Genomic DNA, 21,033 nt, shown 5'->3' on the forward strand with positions numbered 1-21,033 from the left:
AAAATCTGTTAGGCTTTTTCACCTCTGATGTTAGAATAATTTTAGTTGTATTTCTCTTAATGGTATTTACCTGTGTGTTTGGTTTAAAAGTCGCTAACCTCAGGTTCCTGTCTTTTGCATTTTAATTCTTCTGATGGAACAGAAAACTGATTATAAAGCTTGTGTTAATTCATTCAACATCACTGATTCAGTAGTCGGCTGCCATTCGGTTCCTCCACTCAGTTCTGCCAGCCACACACCTGGCTCTAAAGAAATAGACTTGGCATTGCCGAGACTGAAAACTAAGTTGCCTGCTTTGGGAAGCCTTAGAGTTGTATCAGAACAATTCACTCAGGAGTGCATGTGCTGACCCCACTTATTATGGCTTGTTTCCTAACTTAACTTTTCTTTCTGCTCAGGAATATGGTATAACCAAAGCTGAAAAACTGGAGATTGCTAAAGGCTACTGTACTCCACTAGTTAGGAAAATCCGATCGGATCTTCAGAGGACCCAGGATGATGACACTGTCAACAAGCTCCATCCTGTGTAAGCAACTGTGGCAGCTGTTCACATTCCTGTGCATCTACTTCTGTGTATTTCACACCTAAAGTTCTTACTGGTTTTATGCAGAAAGCAAATGTGTGTCACTTGATACATTATGAGATATTCCTGTTAATTACCTTTTAACTAGTACTCTTGGGGTTGTGGCAGGGGCAGGGTTGAGGCTGACACCTGCCAAAGGCACATCACGACCGACATGGCTGAGGTAGTGTCTCTGTTGTGCAAGTTGACCTTAGTATCAGAGTAGCCTTTGCCCACGCTCTGGCTTTATAGTCACGTTCTCTGTGCCAAACTCAGCCAAGGTGTTGTTTGGTGCCAGTATGGGAAAGAGGATAGGGAGACATTTGTTATCAGTTGTCTCTTCTAATCGGTGTGAGCCCCAGTGGGTGGTCATATTCTCTCCAGTACCTCTTCTGTTGCTGCTAAAGGAACTAAGTTCATCTCTTTCCTGTGAACAGTACTCTGTTTTATGTTTTTGTTTTGTTTTAGTTTTTCCTGTTTTTTACTATCCTCAAAGTTCTAATTAGAAGAATATCAGTGACTCTCAGTTTCAGTTTGAAGAATGATTTATTATGGGGCTTTGCTTCTAATAACATTTCACTTCACTAAAAAATTGTTTCCATGTTTGGTATGCTTCTGATTATGTGGTTATATTTTCACACAACCTGCTTCTAACTCTAGGTATTCTAGAGGTGTTCTGTCTCCAGAACGGCACGTCCGCACCAGATTATATTTCACCAGTGAGAGTCACGTGCATTCCTTACTATCCATTCTTCGCTATGGCGCCTTGTGCGATGTAAGTACCGGTTATTTTGATGTAACTGACAAATAACTTTCCTCAAGAGTTTGTACTCAGATCTCTAACTGATATTCGGTTTTTGTTGTTGTTTTGGTTGTTGGGTTTTGTTTACTACTAATTACGATAATTTGCTATAATTTTGTGGTTTACTGTTATTTCTTGAGTATGTTAGAGGTTTGGGGAGTAGAGACGTATTTACCGTGCTTGACAAAAGAGCAGTGTGATGATCTGGTTATGGCCGCTGACCCCCGTGATCCCAGCAGAAGCCTCAGGCTAAGCAGTTGTTCCCGCACAGCACTGTAGCAATTCCCAGAGGTTTATTTTGACTTCTGTCTTGAAAGGGTTCAGTCCACCATGGTAAGGAAGACTGTCCTAATTGAAAAGGCTTATGGCTGGGATGTAGGCAGAATAGAACAGGGGGTTTACATCTCAGTGAACCGTTCACATTCCTCCTGCCGTGAAGAAGCAGAGGAGCTCAATTGTGCTTGTCCAGCATCCAAGAGACCCTAGATTCAATCACTACTTCCAGAAAGAAAGCAAGAAATAGTAAAGTGGCCTCTGCATACATTTATGGATTAGTAGAGCTTTAATAAAAGGTAGAGTGAACGAGACCTTAGTTTAGCAAAGAATGTAGAAGTGGGGGGTCTCCTGTCTCCAAGCTCCCAGAATAACAGCTCATACGTATCATATTTGAGCATACCTTGGCCATAAGCATTAGCTGTTCCCTGACTAATAATATCCCGTTATTCCAAGTTCTTCCACATGGCTGGTCACTTCTGTTCAGCTCCCATGCTTCTGTCCTCTTCCACTTTCCTGGGCGAGTCCTCCTACGCCTCACTCTGTCCCAGAATCCCTGCTTCCCACCGGAACTCCCACCTCTATTTCCTGCCTCGGGTCTTTACCTGACAGTGAAGCTTCCAGTCAGCCATCATAGATTCCTTCTACAGCAGAATTCTACCCAACGGTAATGTTAGTGCTTCAGGAGGGACAGCTGTGTCTCTACGGTGATCTGTCACCCTCGCACATTCTCAGAAAGTAGCACGTGGATGAGGAATGATGAGGAATATCAGGAAGGATGACACCATGACCCATGGAAGCGTAGAGAATGGTGATGTGTGTTCTAAGAGGCTTTGAACAGCGGAAAGGGTGGCTCTTGTTGCTTTGTGGACACCAGTAAGCAAGTGAGTCAGAGGAGGGTGCTGAGGACACCATGACAGCGCAGCGTCCATACAAGCCCAGCAGTGGGACTGGGGCTTGTTGAGTAATTCAGTGTCCAGAACCTTAGGACTGACTGCAGTACACCTGAACCCTTCACCACTCTCGGAACTGTGGATCACTTGGAATGAACCATGTAAAAATGAACATTTAAAAAGGTTTCTTATGGAAATAAAATTATTAAAATAATATGGGGCTTTAACAACAGTAAATTATGTTTAAGAAGATATTCTAAGTATCTTTTTATTTTATGTGTTCATGGGGGCAAACCTGGAAATATTGCTAATTGTCTGGTATTCTTAATAAAGTGCCACAAAGCCCCAGTTCATCTTCTCACCTGAAGAAAGTCATTTCTATTGATTGACACCTAAGAAGCAATGCTAGTTGTTTTCCTCCATCGGTTTTGAAAAGAACAGACAAATCTCACCTCCCCAACATGTACACACATACAATGCGATTTCTCATTCCACAGTGTGTATCTTTTATGAAATAAAAAGGAAGTATGTACTGAATTAAAAATCGACCAGTCAGTGCTAAAGTTCATTCTATTTTTTACCGTCATACATACTAGAAAACTGCTGGATTTTATATATTTGTAATGCTTGCTATATTCAGACAGTGAAGAAACTGTTCCTGTGATGTTTTACCTTGTGCTTGGAGTGGTTGCCCTTTTTTTTCCAAGTAGAGTTTTCTGTTTTAGGTGTTCTCATTCTCTTACAATTTCTTTCATCTCTGATGCCCTGATTACATGGATGAAAATGATTGGTTTCCCAAAGTCAGATCTCAGGATGAAGGGTGTGATAAGACCAGTTGAATTTCTGTACATCTCCTTATGCTGACTGTTTTAGAGTCACTGTAGTATAGAAAGTGGTATTTCATGTGCTTCGGGGAGAAACAGTAATCTTTGAAGATCATGTTTTGTGTTATGAGGCATAATACTCTGTTAGGTATTTTCAGACTTTACACGATTAAAATGCTGTTCTTACCTGTGGAATTCAATAGCATGAGTTATATTTCAAGAGATTTTTTTTCTCTACATCTTGCAAATTATCTTGAAAAAACTTTTTAGAAATATCATATGTGCTAGCCATGACAAATGTATGTCTGTTGACCTGATGCATGTGACATCACTCACATTAAGAAGCTATCGTGATAGCAATAGTGATTTCCATTGGGAACGGTGAGGAGTACTCACAGAGACCCTGTGTTCAGGAATCCAAGGACGAGCAGTGGAAACGAGCAATGGATTACCTAAACGTCGTCAATGAGCTCAACTACATGACGCAGATTGTTATCATGCTTTATGAGGACCCGAACAAGGTAACAGCTCTGTGCACGTGTGACCAGAGGGAAGCGAGCATGTGGGATGCCTCACTGTGGACGTGTACTTTCATCTGTTCCAGGACCTTTCCTCAGAGGAGCGCTTTCATGTTGAATTACACTTTAGTCCTGGCGCCAAAGGCTGTGAGGAAGATAAGAATTTGCCGTCTGGCTATGGGTATAGGCCAGCTTCCAGGGAGGTAATGCAGATGGGACGGTCAGTGCTTAGCTACCCAGCCCCAGACATTCATGTGTCCACAAGCCTTTCCATCACTCTACAAATCATGATTTTTCCACAGAATGTGTATTTCTTGAAGCCGTTTGTCTCTCTCACAATACCTGGTATACTAAGAAGGTGTAAGAATTAAATTAATATTAATGCACACGAGGAAATTTTTCTATATAATAACTATGCCAGCTGGTTGGAATTATCAGAAACATTTTATTGATGTTTAGAGTTTTGTTTGTGAGAGTAGACAAGTTCTTGCTCTGTGGCTTCACAAACTGGGTTTTGGAGTGTCCCGTCACACCCTGCCCAGGAGAGGTGTTTTAATCTGAGTTTTAAGTGCTATGTATTCTTTCCTCACAGAATGAGGGCAGAAGATCTATTAGAATTGAAGATGACGAGCCTCACACTTCTAAAAGAGACGAAGTCGATCGGGCTGTGATGTTGTTTAAACCACTGGTGTCAGAGCCGATTCACATTCACAGGAAATCACCTCTTCCAAGGTCCAGGAAGATAACAACAAGCGAAGTGAGTGTCCTTGGAGGGTGTGTCGTGTATCTGGCAAGCTAACTATAGAATCCAAATGAAGAGAAAATGCACCTTTAATTGTACAGCTAGCAGCCCTGACAGATTTTCATTTATCGACATGTCTTGTTTTTTCAAACAAACATTTAAAAAAAGTAGCATAGATGCTGTTAAGAACAACACAGTAGATAAACCTGGCCCAGTAGCATCTACCTATGCGCCTAGCACTCTGGAGGTGGCCAGGAAGAGGAGGGATTCAAACATTTGAAGTCGCCCTTGGCCGCTTAGTGAATATGAGGCCACCCTGGATCACGTGAGACTCTGCAGCACAAATGCACAGATGCCCAGAGATAGGTATTGAGACCGGAGCTGAGTGCACAGCTTTCAGACTGCCATTGGCTGTGGTGCTGGAGCAGAGAGAGGCTCATCTAAGAACGTGCTAAACTTACCCAGTTTTCTCTGTCTTGCCACTTTAGCTATTCTTCAGTGAGGAACTCCATTAAAAGCCTACTGGATCAGCAATTTTTGTATAAAAGTAGATAAGAATTGCCTGAGATGCTTAATGGTGCCGGATACTAGCAACACTAGGTTTCTTAGCCAGATTGCAGAAATCTACATAGGAGTTTGAAAGCTTGATATTAAAATTGAAATGTTTAATGGTATATGAAGGTCTATAATTAAGCTAAGCCAGTTATGCTCAGTTATGGAATAGGATTTAAATAGCATAAAAGCTAACTGGTTAGAAGGAGGCTTAGATTAGTTTTTAGTGTAAGTATTTACTCTTTAAACTTTGAGCTGCCTCCTTTCTACAGTGATGCCCTAATACTGCTTGAGGCCAGTGCTTCTAGGTCTTCTCTAAGTACCTGCATATGAAGTAAGAAGTTAAGCTCCAAAGAGAAAACCCAGGAGCTCTTGAGTCAGCTACTTTCTGTTGATATTTAAATATAAGAACTATATAATTATGTTTAGCATTGTCAATCATTTGATAATACAAGAAACAAAAGGATTCCCACTACCCACCCATGACATAATACAAGGTATTCTGAATCTTCAAATAATTGACAGTTACATAAAGTACATCATGACTTTATAAATGATTTTATGTTAATGCTGCTTTAATATGCTATTGCTACTTAACCACAGAAGGTTACTTTAAAAAGAGAGGGAGGCTAATTACTTGTGATCGTTTGTTCTATTAAAATGTAAACAGAAATTGAGAAATCTGAAATTTTGTCCAGAACCTTTAACTTCAGGAAAACAAACAAACCAATCAGAAATTACCTAAACTATTATAACCTAATGAGCTAGTCCACCATTTGTGTGCAAGCAGTGTTTCTGATACAGTGAGGAACAAGGAACTTTCAATCAAGTGTTTCAGAATTTCACGGTTCTACCTTCCCTGTGCCCTCTACAAGCTCTGTGCTTGTGTTACAAGTGTGGGTAGAGGCCCTGCCGTGGGTAACTGCTGAAACACGGTGCACATTTTCACACATTTCCTCATGAATATTTGAGTACTTGCTTCCAAGAGATTATTTCTATGTCATGATCTGTCAAATTTTTACTTTGTAAGATAAACTTATTCAAGTAAAAATGGAAGACTTTTCCAGCATCCTCCAAATCTCCATGGGTGTCAGTTTATACTTTGAAAAGGCACACACAGAGAACGGCTGTTCTCTTCAGTTTCTACAAGGTGACCTTAGTCTGCACTCACAGAACCTATAATTTCTTAGGAATTTAACTGTTTGACTCACAAATGAATGTTTAATAATTTGCCTTTGAGGGATAAGCAAATGCAAATAAACTGTATTTTTTTTTCTTCCTGATCATTTGGCTCTAATGTCTCTAACTTTGCATGCTCTGCTTTTTTTTTTTTTTTTTTTTTGCCTTTTTTTTTTTTTTTACTTCCAGGAAGAGACCCCCTTGAGTGTGTCTAGCCCAGAGGGCACTGGCACCTGGCTGCATTATACCAGTGGTGTGGGTACTGGGCGTCGAAGACGCAGATCAGGGGAACAAATCACCTCTTCCCCTGTCTCCCCCAAATCATTGGCTTTCACATCCAGTATTTTTGGCTCATGGCAACAGGTTTTTAAACTTTATTTCATTAAACATTTTCCATTCCTGCATTCAGAGCATCAAACAGCTATTTTTGAGGACATCTAATCCCTTGTTTACATCATAGGAAATCCTTCTGTCTTAGATTTGAGTGTGCCTTCCAATACTGTTCAGAATTTTATGAAAAGAAATCATTTATGTTGTGTACATTTCACATTTTTACTGGGGAGCTTTTACATATACAGGAGATTTTAAAAATCTTAATTCTCCTGGATTTTTAGCCATTCTAGAAAGCAGTCTTTCTTAGACCTTAGTTGTCCTATAAACTTTAAGAAACATAATTAACCCTCTTTGTTGATCAGAATATTTGATATCCCCTCGTTATTTGAAAAGCTTCATTCTGTTTGGAATTTGCTGTGAATGTAAAATTTTTGAAAATAATTTCAAAAATTAATATGGCCTGGTTTTAATTAGTGACAGATATCTAATATTTATTGGTCTATGATCCCCTTATTTGGAAATATATACCTTAAGAGAAATATGCAACATGTTTTCCAAACACAACAGGCATGTGTGAATTTGTAAAATGATTTTCACTAAAATAACTTCAGAAGGACTTTCTTTGATGACATTTGAAACTAAACACTCTGGTTGTATAATGGAAGGTCTGCCATCACATGACTTCTGATAATTTCAGCTATTTCCTCTTGGAAATTTAATGCATTTGATTATAGGAAAAGGGATTATGGTATCCATTAAGACTGAATACTTAAAGGTTACTCTGATAAAGCCCATGCATGGATCAGAAATTGTATGGTGACTTCAACAGTGTCTGTCTGTCATTTCTTTTGTTTGTGGTTGTTTTTCCTCTAAATACAGGAGCTGTTTAACAGTGGGCAGTGGGCTTCCTTTAAGAGAAAGTGAAATCACATCAATCTGTGACTTGCTTCCTCTCATCTGTCACGTTTCATTATGAATGCCTGCTTCGCACCCCTTCATTGCAAGGACCTCATATGAAATGGACTCCCTTCAGAAGGGGATCTTGCATGACCTTTTATGTTTTAAGTATATCTACTAATATTTATCATACAGCTTATTAACCTTTGTCTGTCTGGAACAGGGTGCATATGAAATATGGATTTTCAAATTCATCCTACTAGTGTATGTCAGTCTCCAATTTCTCTGTGCAGGTTGTATCTGAAAATGCCAACTATCTCCGAACGCCAAGAACTCTTGTGGAACAGAAGCAGAATCCTACTGTAGGTATGTGATGTAAAGCAAATTGTGTTGTATACCCTTCTGAAACTCTGTTAGGCACACATAAAACTCTACAGTGGTAAAATCATGACCAAATGCTATGCCTTAGTTTGTCTTTAGCGTGCACTAGCTCAGAACTGTTGGATTATAAAATTCAAAATATATGATAACAATTTTCATACTACGAGAAGCAGTGTTTAGTATTTTTGTTTAGCCCTTTGAGTGACTACTCTGTGGTGATGACTAACCGCCGGTGTTGGCTGTTTGTTCGTTTGCTTGTTTGTCTTCGTCTTTCTTCTGGGGGGCGGGGGCTGCTGTTGTAACATGGATTCTCTTGCCCTTGAATTCATGGAAACCTTCATTTCAGCTTCCCCAGTATTGTGGTGACAGCACAAGGCTTCAGTGCTAGTTAGATTTATTAAGAGATTAGTAGTCACAAGAGGGCCAGGCTGAGGGTCAGTGACAGCATCTGTCTGTGTGTGTGTGGTTCTTCGCTCCGTACTTGGTGCTGGAAAGCAGGCCTGTTAGTCAGGGAAGGACGAAAACTGCATTACATGGTTTTCAATCTTTTTTTTTAAATTGAGGCTGGTCTCTTGATATATTGCTGGCTATCTTGGAACTTACTATTTAGTTCAGGCCTTGCCTGAAACTTAAGAAATCTCCCTGCCTCTGGAGCTGGTCTTAAAGACACACGCCGCCATGCACAGCCAGAAATGTTAAGGCTAACTCGATGATTTAGTTTTTTTAAATAATGGCAAAGAAAACACTGGGGGACGGCACTGTTTAGCAGTGTGGCTTTCTAGTGAGGATTTGCCAGAGCGCTGCTGGCACTGGGTTCAGTTCTGTGTGTGGAGTGCTTACATGAAACTCCTTAATTAGGACAAGTAATATTCACTTAAAATGAATTGATCATGCGTTCCAAAGAAAGTGCAAGTATCAGCTGGTGATGACCAATGAATATAGCAAAAGGTGGTGGCTCCAACTACATGTGGGAAACACTGAGAAGATAGATGAGCAAATAAAATCAAAGATTTTAAGGGCCCTCGGGGTGAGCCAGATTTCCCGAGGAGCAGCTCTCGGGGAAACTAAAGTGAGATTCAGCCATCTTGCTTTTAACTGAACTGTAGACAGGTGCTTCTCCAGGTATATTCACAACAGTATTGTCCAAGACCCCTCTCAACCCACTGACCTCATGCTCCTTGACACTAAGCTGTGACTCAGTGGCATATTACTGTCTCTAATTGGTTATCTCAGCAGGCTTGACACAAAGGCTAATTCGATGTCACTGTGTGCCATGGTCTGCAGCGTCTGAACTGTGTTGGTACCTGTGTACATGACTCTTTCTGTAGTTAACTCCCTCCAGTTTGTCTTAAGAGCTTGTGATCTTCCTATGATATCTTTATGTGAACATACATGGCTTCTTATCATGGAATAATCATAACTTGACAGGAAGTATCTATACTTTCCTTGGTGGTGAACATTTTTAAGTCTGCACTTGTGCTCAAATAACACATTGATGTATTCTGGATGTGTTTGGCTTATCAATGATGCATTTCTTTAGAAGCCTTCATTAAAAGTTTCCTGTTTTAAGTCCCTTGTTAAGTGACTGAAAAGGAATGTTTTTGGTCTATTTTCATTAATAAATAAGCTTTTCTCATAAAGTATAATTCTTAATTCAGGGGCATTAGAAAAATCATTCATTTCTTAAGTGTATGTTAAAAATATCTAATATGACTTAAATTTTGCTGAAAGGTATGTACATATATCATGATATATAATACAACATATGATTATATGTATTTGACATATATACTACATATGATAAGTATGTATAAATAACTCATTACGATTTGCTATAAGACTCTATTCTGTTTCTGAATTAACTTTTATGGTGGTATTTTCAATAATCTTAGCATGTACGTGTTTGATGATTATGTTGGCATATTATTTTTCAAAGAAGGCATTTTCTCCAGTACTGAAAGATTCCATTTGTAGCTGTGGTGAACAGCGCTGGCTATTAGGAGCGCTGTACTCAAATAGGTGTCAGTAAACTGTTAGAAGCCTATTGTGACTCTGTCCAAGGCACTGCCCAAGGTTGCCTGTGCATTGGTAAGAGCCAAGCCGACTGCATGCTGCATGCATTCCCAATGTGAATGGAGAACACCTGCTGTATGTCTTCTCTAACTCCATCAGGGTCTCACTGTGCGGGCCTGTTTAGCACCTCAGTGCTCGGGGGCTCCTCAAGTGCACCTAACCTACAGGATTATGCCCGTACTCATCGCAAAAAGCTGACTTCTTCTGGCTGCATAGATGGTATGTGCGCACACGCACACACAGATTCACACTTGCACCCATGCATACACTCACGAGTGATGTTTCTCAAAAGCAAGCCTAAAGCCACAGACCTCCGTGGAGCTACATTGCTCTCCCAAACTCAGTATGTCCTGGGATTCGTATCCGAGGTCCAGGTTCTGTCAGTTAATAGCATTTAAATAGAGAGTACATGTAAGTAAGTGGTTCGTCAAAAAAGAAAGTTTAAAACTTCATCATTATTTCAGCTAAAGGAGAATCTAGATTATGAAGAATAAATTTCTCTTTGCATTTAGACTCTTGTCCACTGTTAAAACATTTTATTTATCAATATTGAAAAACTACTTAGCATAGAAATGAATGGAATGTTTATTAGTAAGAGAAAATAGATTGGTAGTCATTTTATAAAATTAAAGTGGAATGGGAACATTCTTAGGATTTCTGTTGATATGACTTCAGTTTTAATAGTCTGATGTTGAGAATGTCTGAGAGTCCTGAAAACTTGTCCCTCGTGACAGAAGGGGCACTTTCAGCTCTTTCAGAACCAGCACTGTTTAGAAGTGTCTGCTCTTAGACGGGAAAACACGAATTTACTGGAATTGCCAGGTGGTCTTGCTTTCCTTTCTTTTGTGTATTTCATTAAACATCTTGCCTGTACCATCAAACCAGTTTACTGCTTTTAACCAGTCCTTGGCTTCCTTCTGTTGTCCCCTCTGCATGTCACCTAATCCTGACGTCCTCACACATTTGTTTCCCCTTTGTTTTAAGTGTTCCTTTGGCAGCTGTGAACTTCAGGTACCTGTTTTTCTCTTTCTCAGACGCCACACGCGGGTCTGCTGTTAAAAGGTTTTCTGTCTCATTTGCTCGACACCCAACCAATGGTACGTTTGCTTTTTATTTTAAAAGTACTCCCCGCTCCATCCCTTTTTAATTTTTTTTCTTTTATTTCATAATGTGGGGTACACAGTATCACTTATCAATCTTTAATTTTAGTTGGCATACAATTCCAGCTAATGCACGAAACCACTGATACTGTCTTACTCCCTTTTATGCTGTAATTTCCACAATAATTGAACACTACTTGTCAGATTGTCTAATGACCACAGTAATGATGAGTTTTAATTCCAAATTAACAGCTAAAAACAATAATTTCTTAAATGATCAGTTTATACAGTTTTTTTTTAAAAAAACACAACTATTTTTAATTAGTTCTTAATTCTTAACAATTAATTTTTTTTCTATTTTTTCTGATCACATTGCTTTATTGAGGTAGTCAACAAAAAATACAAAGCAGTCCATAACAAAGAACCCACTGAGACATGTAAAAGTCCTGGGAGCCAGGGTCACTGTACAGCAGCCGTCTGTCCGTCTGAAACAACTGGATGTGGTGTGGACGGTTTCAGACTTCTCAGCATCAACTCGTCCATGGGGGGCGGGTGGCTTACTGCTGCCCAGCAGTCATTTCCTTCTGGTGCTTCTGTTTTCTTCTTAAAATTTGGAAAATTACAGTAGAAAGAAAACTGAAGTAAAATCCAGAAACTCAGTTTGGTTATGCTCAGGTTCCACTGTAGTGAGGCTGCAGAGGAGCATGTGTGTCACTTGTCCTGAACGGGGTTGTGGCAGTATTGCAGCTTTTTGCTAAAAGTGAATCTTCTTGAGCCAGAGGAAGTATTTACTGAGAGAGAGAGAGAGAGAGAGAGAGAGAGAGAGAGCACGCTCGTGTGCACATGCTAGGGGAATGTTTTTGGTCTGCATCAGATAGGGTGTGGTATTGTGAGGCTAGCCTGGAGCTTCCTATGATGACCAAGCTGGTCCTGCTTTAGACTCCCCAAGTGCTCGGACTGTACGGAAGCCACGGCGCTTGGCTTACTAATGGTTTTCGAATCCCACACAGGCCTTTTCTTCCTTTTCTTTTTTTTTTTTTTTTTTTGCTTATGTGAAGATATTTTTATTCCTGGTCTTGTGTTTTCTCAAGAGCACTGTGGATTCTCTGGAAAGTTCTGTTTAGCTGAGGTGGTAGATTAGTAGTAGTAAGTACTTCAACTTAATAGAAAATAAGAGTGACTTTATATTCATTTGGTTTAGGCTTTTTCTTTTAAATGTGGTTTCGCTACACTATACAGCTGAATACACAGAAATATATTTCTTTCAATTCTAGAAATATTCTTTCTGGGTTATTCATACATCCTTTTCTTTAATGCTGTCTTAATCTGTCCTGTGAATTGTCATGTGACCCTTTTACTTTTTATTTCCAATGAGTTCTGTGTTGTTTCTGTCTTAACCCACATCACAGTACGTGCCTCCCTCTGCCTTTAGTTGAGGAACATGGTGAGAGGTGTCATCTGACAGCCCTTTACCTTGTTCTCTGGGCTTCTGTGCAGGACACCTGTCCCCTTCTAGGTGCTGGTCCGTCTCGGAGAGTTTCTGGGCTCCAGTGGTATGTTTTGATGGCTTCCCACATGTCGCAGGGTGGCGCTTGAGGTCGCTGCACTAACCCTTTCACTGTATACTGTGAGCTGACGGGACACATGGCAGGAGGGTCTGTAGTCCAGAGCTGCTTTGAACTCCAGCAGGCCAATGAAAGGAACTGTCACAAAAGAGGGCTGAGCACCCGAGAAGGAGAGGGACTTATTGTTGAGAGGGTGGCAAAGAAAGGGTCCGTGCTTATATGCATGAACCACTCGTGTTTAAGAAGAAAAGGAACCGCAAAGCTTCATTCCTCGCTGTGAACTGAGTGGGGAGGTTTGAGCTGCTGCTGTGGTATTTGATTGTTCCCTCTGTTTGCTTTGGTTTAACATTACATGAATTGGTCTGTCATGCTTTAGTTTGCACCTGGAAATCAAGCATTGATTTTATTAATCCTTTGATTATTTTCATAACAACATCCAGATCCCTTTTTTAAAGTTCTCGTTCCAACTGAGAATTCCAGCAATTCTTGAGTTCCTCCCAAATTTTAAATAAATCTGGTAGCATGTAATCTCATATATGAGCATATGTGTGTTGAAAAGAGCCTGTTTTGCAGTCTTGATTTTAGATGATTTTTATTTTTTTTAACCAATAATATTCTGTTTTTATCTGAATTTGAGTGTTGGAGGTATTTCTTCATAGAAGACTTGGTTTGAATTTTGGGAAACATTTGTGATCTTAAAAGTATATGACAGCAATTTAAAAAACCATTTGGTTAAATTTCTTAAAGGGATACTTTTATTCTTAAAAATGAAACACTAACATTTTTGTTTTAGAAACGTGATTTGTATGTATATGTGCTTTTGTGTCACGGATTATATTAACACATTGCTGCATGATTCACCTGAAATTGTGTGTGCTTGTGCGGTTGTTAAAATGGACATCCTTGCCCTTCATACCTTTTTATACTTGTTCTAACTTTGATCAGCCAGGGATTTCCAAGCAAGGAATTACTGCTGTTCAGTAAAATAGTGTTTCCGAATGTTTGATCCAGCCTGACTGAGCTCAAGGACCATGTTAGGGTGCGATTAGCCTTAGAGAAAAATGGCGGTCTGTGCTACATCATTAACTCCTGAAACGTGTGTCAACGTTTACCTTCATTATTACTCACTTGTTGAAATTGATGTCATCTTGATACTGTAAGATTCTGGTATCAGGAAAATATGGCATCAGCTTGTTCATGTGCTAAATAAATCTAACATTAGAAGATTAAAGCCTGAAAATGTGTCTCTCCCTACCCCAGGTTTTCTTGTTTTTATTCTTAGGCTTTAGCAACATTGAAGGATTGTGTGCATGCTGTACTGTCTGATAACATTTAAAGTGATCATCATGGTCATACCTTGTTTTGGTTCCGTGTTGCATAGCATCTGGTGTCATGACTTGAAAGATCTTGTGTGATTGCATGTAAAAACCTGAACGTTCCAACCCTAAGTGGCCCTCTTTGTAATGACTGAGCTGTAAAACAGCCAGCCTTACGCTCGGTTCTTCATTTCTTCTCTTTCAGGCTTTGAGCTGTATTCCATGGTACCATCGATCTGTCCTCTGGAAACACTTCACAACGCCCTGTTTTTAAAGCAAGTGGATGACTTTCTTGCTTCCATTGCTTCGCCATCAACTGAAGTTCTGCGCAAGGTCCCCGATATGAGTACGGATTTACCTTCATTGTTATTATTAGACCATAGGTCCTACGCAAAGATCGCCTAAATTTTAAAGATGCAAACTCAGTGGTCATTAGTTTTTACGAGAGACAGATGAAAGGAGTAATATTAGTAACTCCTTTGTGTGATATACCATTTTTCTTGATTTTTATTCCAAAATCATTTTTCTAACAGTAAAAGTAAACAGTATTATATAAAGTTAGTATCGTTTTCTTTAAAAGCTATACTTGTCTGTAAGTTCACATTCATCTTTTATCATTTACAGAACAGTTATACATGTCTGTCCATCAGCAGTTTTGCTGACCAGTTAGAGACACTTGGTGATTACTGTTGTTTTCTTTCCCTGTTTAACCTGGGGCTTCTCTGTAACCCCAGCTCTCCTTGGACCCACAATGAGTCTCCTTCCTGGGCTTTCCAGGAGCTGAGATTACAAGTGTGGGCCACCACATCTAGCTTTAGAAAAATCTTTTCTAAAAGATACCAAATTAGAACCCTAGGCTTTTAGACTAAATTTTCTAAAAAATTATTCTGAAGAAGATATCCATATGTGATAAGAAAGAGTCCATGGATAAGTAAGTGTTGGAATTGACTATATACTCCCTTCAAGTTACATTCTCTCTGTAAGTAATCCAGATTTTCTACAACATTTTTTGTTGTTTAGGGTAAGATAAATTTTTTTGTAACACTTGTTCTTAGCTCCGTAGTATCCCTCAGCATGCTGGCATTTCCAGTTTGGAAAGACGAGTTCGAGGCGAGAGCTACCTTACTTACCTTTGCCATTTCTTCTCTGGTACCAGAGGTCAGCTGTCAGTCAGTCGTGTTTGGTAATGAGGATACTTCCAAACCATTTCCCTTTGGAGATCTTGGGAAGTATGTGGTAATTCTAGATTTTATTCTCTCAGGAGACTAATGGATTGCAAGTTCAAAGTCAGCCTGGGCAACAGAGTGAGTGTAGGGCCAGCCTGAACATCTTAGGATTGTTTCACAATACAAAGTAGAGCACAGACAAGGCTTAGTGTTACAGCACGTCCCTAGCATGTGTGAAGTTCCTGGATTCAACTTCCAGTGTTGTAAACTGATAGTAAAAAAGAGGTCTTGTAGCACTAACATAGTCTCAGTACGGAGTTACTCAATTTTACCTATCTCTTTTCAGCCTCTATAGCCTTACGTTCCAGTCCAGGAATGAGAAGAAAAATTTCCTTGAATACATATACACCTGCAAAAATCCTCCCAACACCGCCTGCTGCTTTAAAGAGCACCAAAGCAAGCAGCAAAGCAGGTTAGAGATGTGTGAGTTTGTGGGTGCCATACAGCAGGGCAGCCGCTCGTCCACTGATATAGAGTCATAACTTTCGCACAGTGACACCAAGATCAAAACCTGTTGTCCTGGCTCATACACATCTTCACCCAGGTCCTCCCCTTGCCTCTCTCGCCTTCAAGTTTTCTCCTATGTCTATCAATAAGATTGATCAACTATTCTTTCTAAACTCCTGTTTTGCTCTGTTGGGCCTCAGGCATCATTTTATATTTAAATAAAACAATTCTGTTGCCCAGGGATTTTATCTTTCATTTGTAATCTGATGATGTGACCACCAATTTCATCTCTTTTGGGGACATTTGTGTTCTTTTGGCCAGGGTGACTGTTGATACTTCATCCGTGGCTGCCTACGAGTTACTCCATGCTCCCTGTTGTCTGGCTCTGCCGTCTGGCCTGCTGAGGTTTCTCCCTGTGCCTAGTCCCAGATGGGGAGCCAGCTTCCGGGGGGCTTGCCTTGGAGTTCTGTGCTTTCACTGCAAAACCTCATGGTGGAGGTGTCCTCATTCTTGTCAAGGCCTTACTGTTTTTAGATATTCTTTTTATTGTGAGTTTATAGTTTGATGTCAGAAGAACATATATATTAAGACCTCAGCTCTGCCACTTGTTAATCATGTGACCTTCCGTTACATTAATCATCGGTCTCCAGGGTGATGCTTCTTCTGTAGAATTGGAGAAATGACTCTGCATGTGTAAAGTGCTTGGCTGCATTGTAAACATTCAGTGGATGGTAGTTTCCTTTAATGCTCTTTTACCACAGCTAACCTCCACTTCTGCCAGGTAAACCCCTTGGTGTTATTGCCTCATGAGTCAGTATTTTAAGTAGATTTGAACTTTGTATAGTCAAGTCAGGCTATAAAGATACAAGGTTCAAAACCGCATGGTTGTCTTAAATAAAATGTTGATGCATTTTTTAATTCAATACAAAACTGACATTGGTACAGTTACTTTTTCTAAGATATTAATAGTGTTTTATGTCCATGGCAGTGAAGGAAACAGCAGGAGGAGTGTGACTTGCTTCGGTCAGCATAGCTAGGAATCAGATGACCAGGGGTTTGCATATCCTTGGGATTGCAGGACACATGACTGTTGTTTAATTTATAGGTTAATTATCCTATAAATGCATGGCATGAACCTCTTTATGTAACAAAATTAAAATGGTGTTGAATGTGTTTTGTGGCTTTTAAAACATTCCGCCCCTCTTGCATTTCTCAGGTGAGTGCTGCTTGTTCGTGATATGTGGTACACACAGCCACAGGGGCAGCGGACCACACCCAAGTGTTCGAGAAGGCTTTGCTCTATAGTTTTGTGTTCAGGGTGTCCTTCTTCATAAGCACCTGAAAACTGGTTCTCCTTTTGTGTTCTCTGAGTATGCTCTCTAAGATTCTACTTTCCACCTGATGTCCTTGGTGAAATGAATTTTACGTTTATCTTTATGGCAGATTTGATGACTCGCTTTGTCTTAAGATGTCAGCTTTGCTCGTCTTTCGTAACTGCCTTAACATCTGAGACACTAGAAATTGCCTTCTGCCTTTGTTGTTTCCTTGGTTTGGATTTTTCAAAAGGCTGTCTTCTACTTCTTACTCTGCTTGTTCTATTGGATACTTTCTCCTCTTCATTTACATACTCCGTATAATTATTGGCAGTCCTTCCTTATTTGCTGTTTTTCCTTCTACCTCGTGTTTATTATTTCATGCTTTATTTTAAATTGATTCAATAATCTGTAGATTTAGTTTAAATATGTGTGTTGCCTTTTTCCCCGAGTATTCTTTTATCAATTGCTATAATTCTTAGCATTCCATGGTCTAACTGTGTATCATCCAAAACAATACACAGAATGCTTTGGCTTCCTTTACCTCTTCTTTACTCCATCCTTTCTACATAGTTATCTATGTCTGTGTTAAATGTACTCACCATATAAACAGTAAAGTACAATGCTGTGACAGTTAATCACCTTTACCTGAAGGAAATGGAGTGGGAACTGGGGTGGGCCCTGTACTTCACCCAGAGCCGCTCTTTCCCTGATGTCATCTCCCCACATGCGTGCAGGTACTGTTCCAAGATATGAACGGTGCTCTGCGTCCGTGCCGGTGAAGAAAGCAGCAGCAGTGTGACTTGCTTCGGTCAGCATCGTCTTTATTTCTGTCTGGTTTTATTTACCTTAAGCCTAAAATGTTTTACTGTTGACAGCCTGGTCATTTTATCATGACACAAATGTTCTTTGTTCTTACAACAGTTTTACTATCTAAATCTGGATAGAAGGGACCCTTTGCTTGGCAGTCCTCCTGACACCTGTCTCTTCTGTTCCCTCTGTGCCGTGGCTTTCCACGGTCTCACTGTGGCTCCGCTGTCCCTGTTCTCCCCGTTTCCTTCTCTTTTGTATTTGTGTGGTGGTCCTCATTGCTGTTCATTTTCTGATGGCCTCAAGTGGCTTTTAAATCCAGTTTTTGTTATTTTTACTTTTAGATTCTATTTGATTCTTTTTAGTTTTTTTTCAAGACGTAAACATTTTTATTCATTATGAATATAATGATTTATTTCAACACAGATCATGAAGTTGCTGCTTTAAAATGTTTTTAAATTATTCATTTTCTGATTAGTCTGTGTCAGTTTTCTTCTTTACAAGAAGGGTGTTTTTCTGTTCCTTGATCTATTAAATATTCATAATGCCATACATTAATCTTGTGTATTGAGTAACTTTTAAATTTAATCCTAGACATTACAAGTGGCATGTTATAGAAGCTTCTCCATAGAATATTGTTTTATTTTTAAAGTAGAGTTAAATTTGACAAACTCAGATTGTAAAATGATGTCCCTTCAAGTGGCTGATGGCTCACGTGTTCAGTTCTCTTCTTGTCGCCTGCACTGCCTGAGGCTTTCAGTGCTTGTGGTAGATGAATCAGAGTTCATGTGTGGATTACATTGTCGCCCTTTCTGTCAGCTGCACTTGACATCTGTTTCTTCATACTAGTAAGACCCGCTGCTGTACTGGAGAAGCTGTTAGCCAAGTTCCGTGATGGGCCTTGAGAACGGTTCTCAGTAAAGGCTGTTCCTCAGGAAGGAGCACTGGGGAGCACCCTGTGTGGCTTTCTCCTTACTCATGCTGGTTCTGCTCCAGTACCTGTCCAGTGCTCACTTTCTGCTGTCCTGGTATGCCATTTCTGAGGTTGTTCTTCCTGTGTGTGGCCGAGTGATTGCAGGTCACCTGTAGAGATGGCAGCCTGACAGACAAGTGGCTGCATGGCAGAGGTGGCTCTGTCCTTTGATTATCTCTTTCACTAATTAGCCTGGCTCTGCTGTTTCGTCAGACAGTCAGTTCTGAGTTAAGGATGCTTCTGGCCTTCCTGCCTCCGCTTTGCACAGTGATGACGGAAGACATCAGAGGATATGTCTCCCAGACAGGAGATGACATCCAGTTTTAAGCAAGTTTGTTTATGATTCCTGTCAGATATAAGTAGAGACAGTTCTAATGGGAAGTTGGATTTCTATATCTGGAGCTAAGGGAAAGGCCTGGCCACAGGTATAGATGAGGTTAGTAGAATGCACTGTACTTAGAATGGTGGAAATGAATACTTGGCATGAAGAATAGAGAGTGAACTAAAAGGCTGTTTTTATGACCACAGCCTGTTGGACGTCACTTCTCTATGTTTGTGTTGACCTGTAGAAAGCTAGTGTCATATTGAAAGCCTGTGACGTTTTAACAACTGTGACAGCCACATCACCCAGCAGCTTTCTTTTAACTTTGACGTTGGCTAATCCAACTGCACTGGTTCTCTCTTCTGTTTGCATGACAGCAAGCGGACCATCTCCGGCCATGGCTTCCCACACCTCATCCCGGAAGAAGAGCTTAAGTAGCAAGACTGAGGGGCATGAACCCAAGAAAAGCACTGGGAAGAAAAAATGAGCACACACCGGGACCGGAGTCCCTGTGCTTGGAAAGGGACTTGTTGCTTAGCAAAAGCTGACTAAGAAATGTTGACCGAAGCTGGTCAGAGCCAGTGATTCATGTGTCACCATGCTTTACTTTGTACATCTGTGTATTTCTTTAAACACCTCGGAAGCTAGAGGACCCTTCTGTTCTTGTTCAGACAAGGAGCTTTGGCAGGATCTAGAAATGCTCAAAATAATGTCTGTCCGCTCTGTATAAGGAAATTCATGACAACTGCTGTTGCTGTCACTGTGATGATTACATGTGTCTGTGGCAGAGACAAAGGACACAGACATCTGGCTGACCAGTACCAAAGTGCACTCTCTCCAGGTGCCTCTCTGCACGCTTGCATTTCTACAGGACTGCCCTTAGACTGGACAGGCAGGACCACATGTTGGTGACGTTTTTAAAATACATTTCCAAAGAGATCCCATTGACCATTTACATTAGGATTTGTCATTGTTCCAGTAAACCTATGCTGCAATATTTATTGACTGGATTATATAGACCACGGATTATTTTTTCAATTTGTGCTTTGAATTTTTTATTGTGAATTATTTAAAATGTTAGAAGTACAGGCAGGAGAACTGTAACTTTATACACATAAATTTACAAGTTAATCTGTAGAAAATATTTTCTTTATACATTTCTTTACCATCAAGGAAAATGTTTTCTGTATTATGAGAGAGGCATTTCTAGAGTTTCTTTTTATGAACTGTAACTGCTAAATTTGTAAATCTCACGCTTGATTTTCTGAGTCTTTCTTGAGAACTCTGGGCGATCTAAACCAGGAGCTCTGCTGTTGGTGTCACCCGGGCTGTCACTTGTGTGTTCTCATTCATATGTCCCTCATTGTCACCCGGGCTGTAACTTGTGTGCTTTCATTCATATGTCCCACGTGAAAACTCAGAAGCTTGAACATCTGTAATAAGTAAATGGTGTTCACAAATGATGAGGTTTGGAGGAATGATCGAGATGACCATTATAATTTCATGTAATATTAAAAAAAAATCATTCTCCTTGGCGCACAAATAATTGTCTGAAATATTTGAAGTGACTCACAGACTAAGCAGCCCAAGTGGAACTCAGACATTGGCCAAGATGTGGCTTAAGGCAGGAAGCTGGAGCTTCAAGCTTATGTTTAGCAGTACTGGACCCTTCCTGTAAAAATCGTTACTGTAATTCTTCAATGCTATGAACTGACTTCTAGAGAATAAGCGTATTATATTATCTTGGTTCTTTAAAAAGGGATGTGATACAGAAGTTCCAAATATGCACACATAAACAAGTTCATGTTCCCACTTGAATGTCAATGGATTATCTGGTGATAAATCTTGTAAACAATTGAATGTATGTACGTTTGCTGTATGTGAATATGTGGTTAATGTACTCATTATGGGGGTGAGGAGACACTTTTATTT

General features: G+C 40.0%; 1 protein-coding gene across 3 annotated transcripts in view; it reads left to right on the plus strand.

The window, feature by feature from the left end:
* PPIP5K2 (diphosphoinositol pentakisphosphate kinase 2) overlaps positions 1 to 21,033 on the plus strand; it is a 52,165-nt gene extending 31,132 nt beyond the window's left edge. For 2 of the 3 annotated variants that reach the window (XM_080932677.1, XM_080932678.1), the window contains exons 19-27: positions 399 to 526; positions 1,223 to 1,337; positions 3,768 to 3,875; positions 3,959 to 4,075; positions 4,465 to 4,629; positions 7,869 to 7,941; positions 14,216 to 14,356; positions 15,523 to 15,648; positions 19,479 to 21,033. In XM_080932677.1, the coding sequence (XP_080788803.1) occupies positions 399 to 526; positions 1,223 to 1,337; positions 3,768 to 3,875; positions 3,959 to 4,075; positions 4,465 to 4,629; positions 7,869 to 7,941; positions 14,216 to 14,356; positions 15,523 to 15,648; positions 19,479 to 19,588 (1,083 nt within the window). In that variant the 3' untranslated portion in view covers positions 19,589 to 21,033. Of the gene's footprint in view, positions 1 to 398; positions 527 to 1,222; positions 1,338 to 3,767; positions 3,876 to 3,958; positions 4,076 to 4,464; positions 4,630 to 7,868; positions 7,942 to 10,128; positions 10,249 to 11,063; positions 11,127 to 14,215; positions 14,357 to 15,522; positions 15,649 to 19,478 lie in introns of all 3 variants that reach the window. The other variant, XM_080932679.1, reaches the window with a different exon arrangement.

Source organism: Micromys minutus (genome assembly GCF_963924665.1).
Source record: "Micromys minutus genome assembly, chromosome: 19".
Taxonomy (NCBI): domain Eukaryota; kingdom Metazoa; phylum Chordata; class Mammalia; order Rodentia; family Muridae; genus Micromys; species Micromys minutus.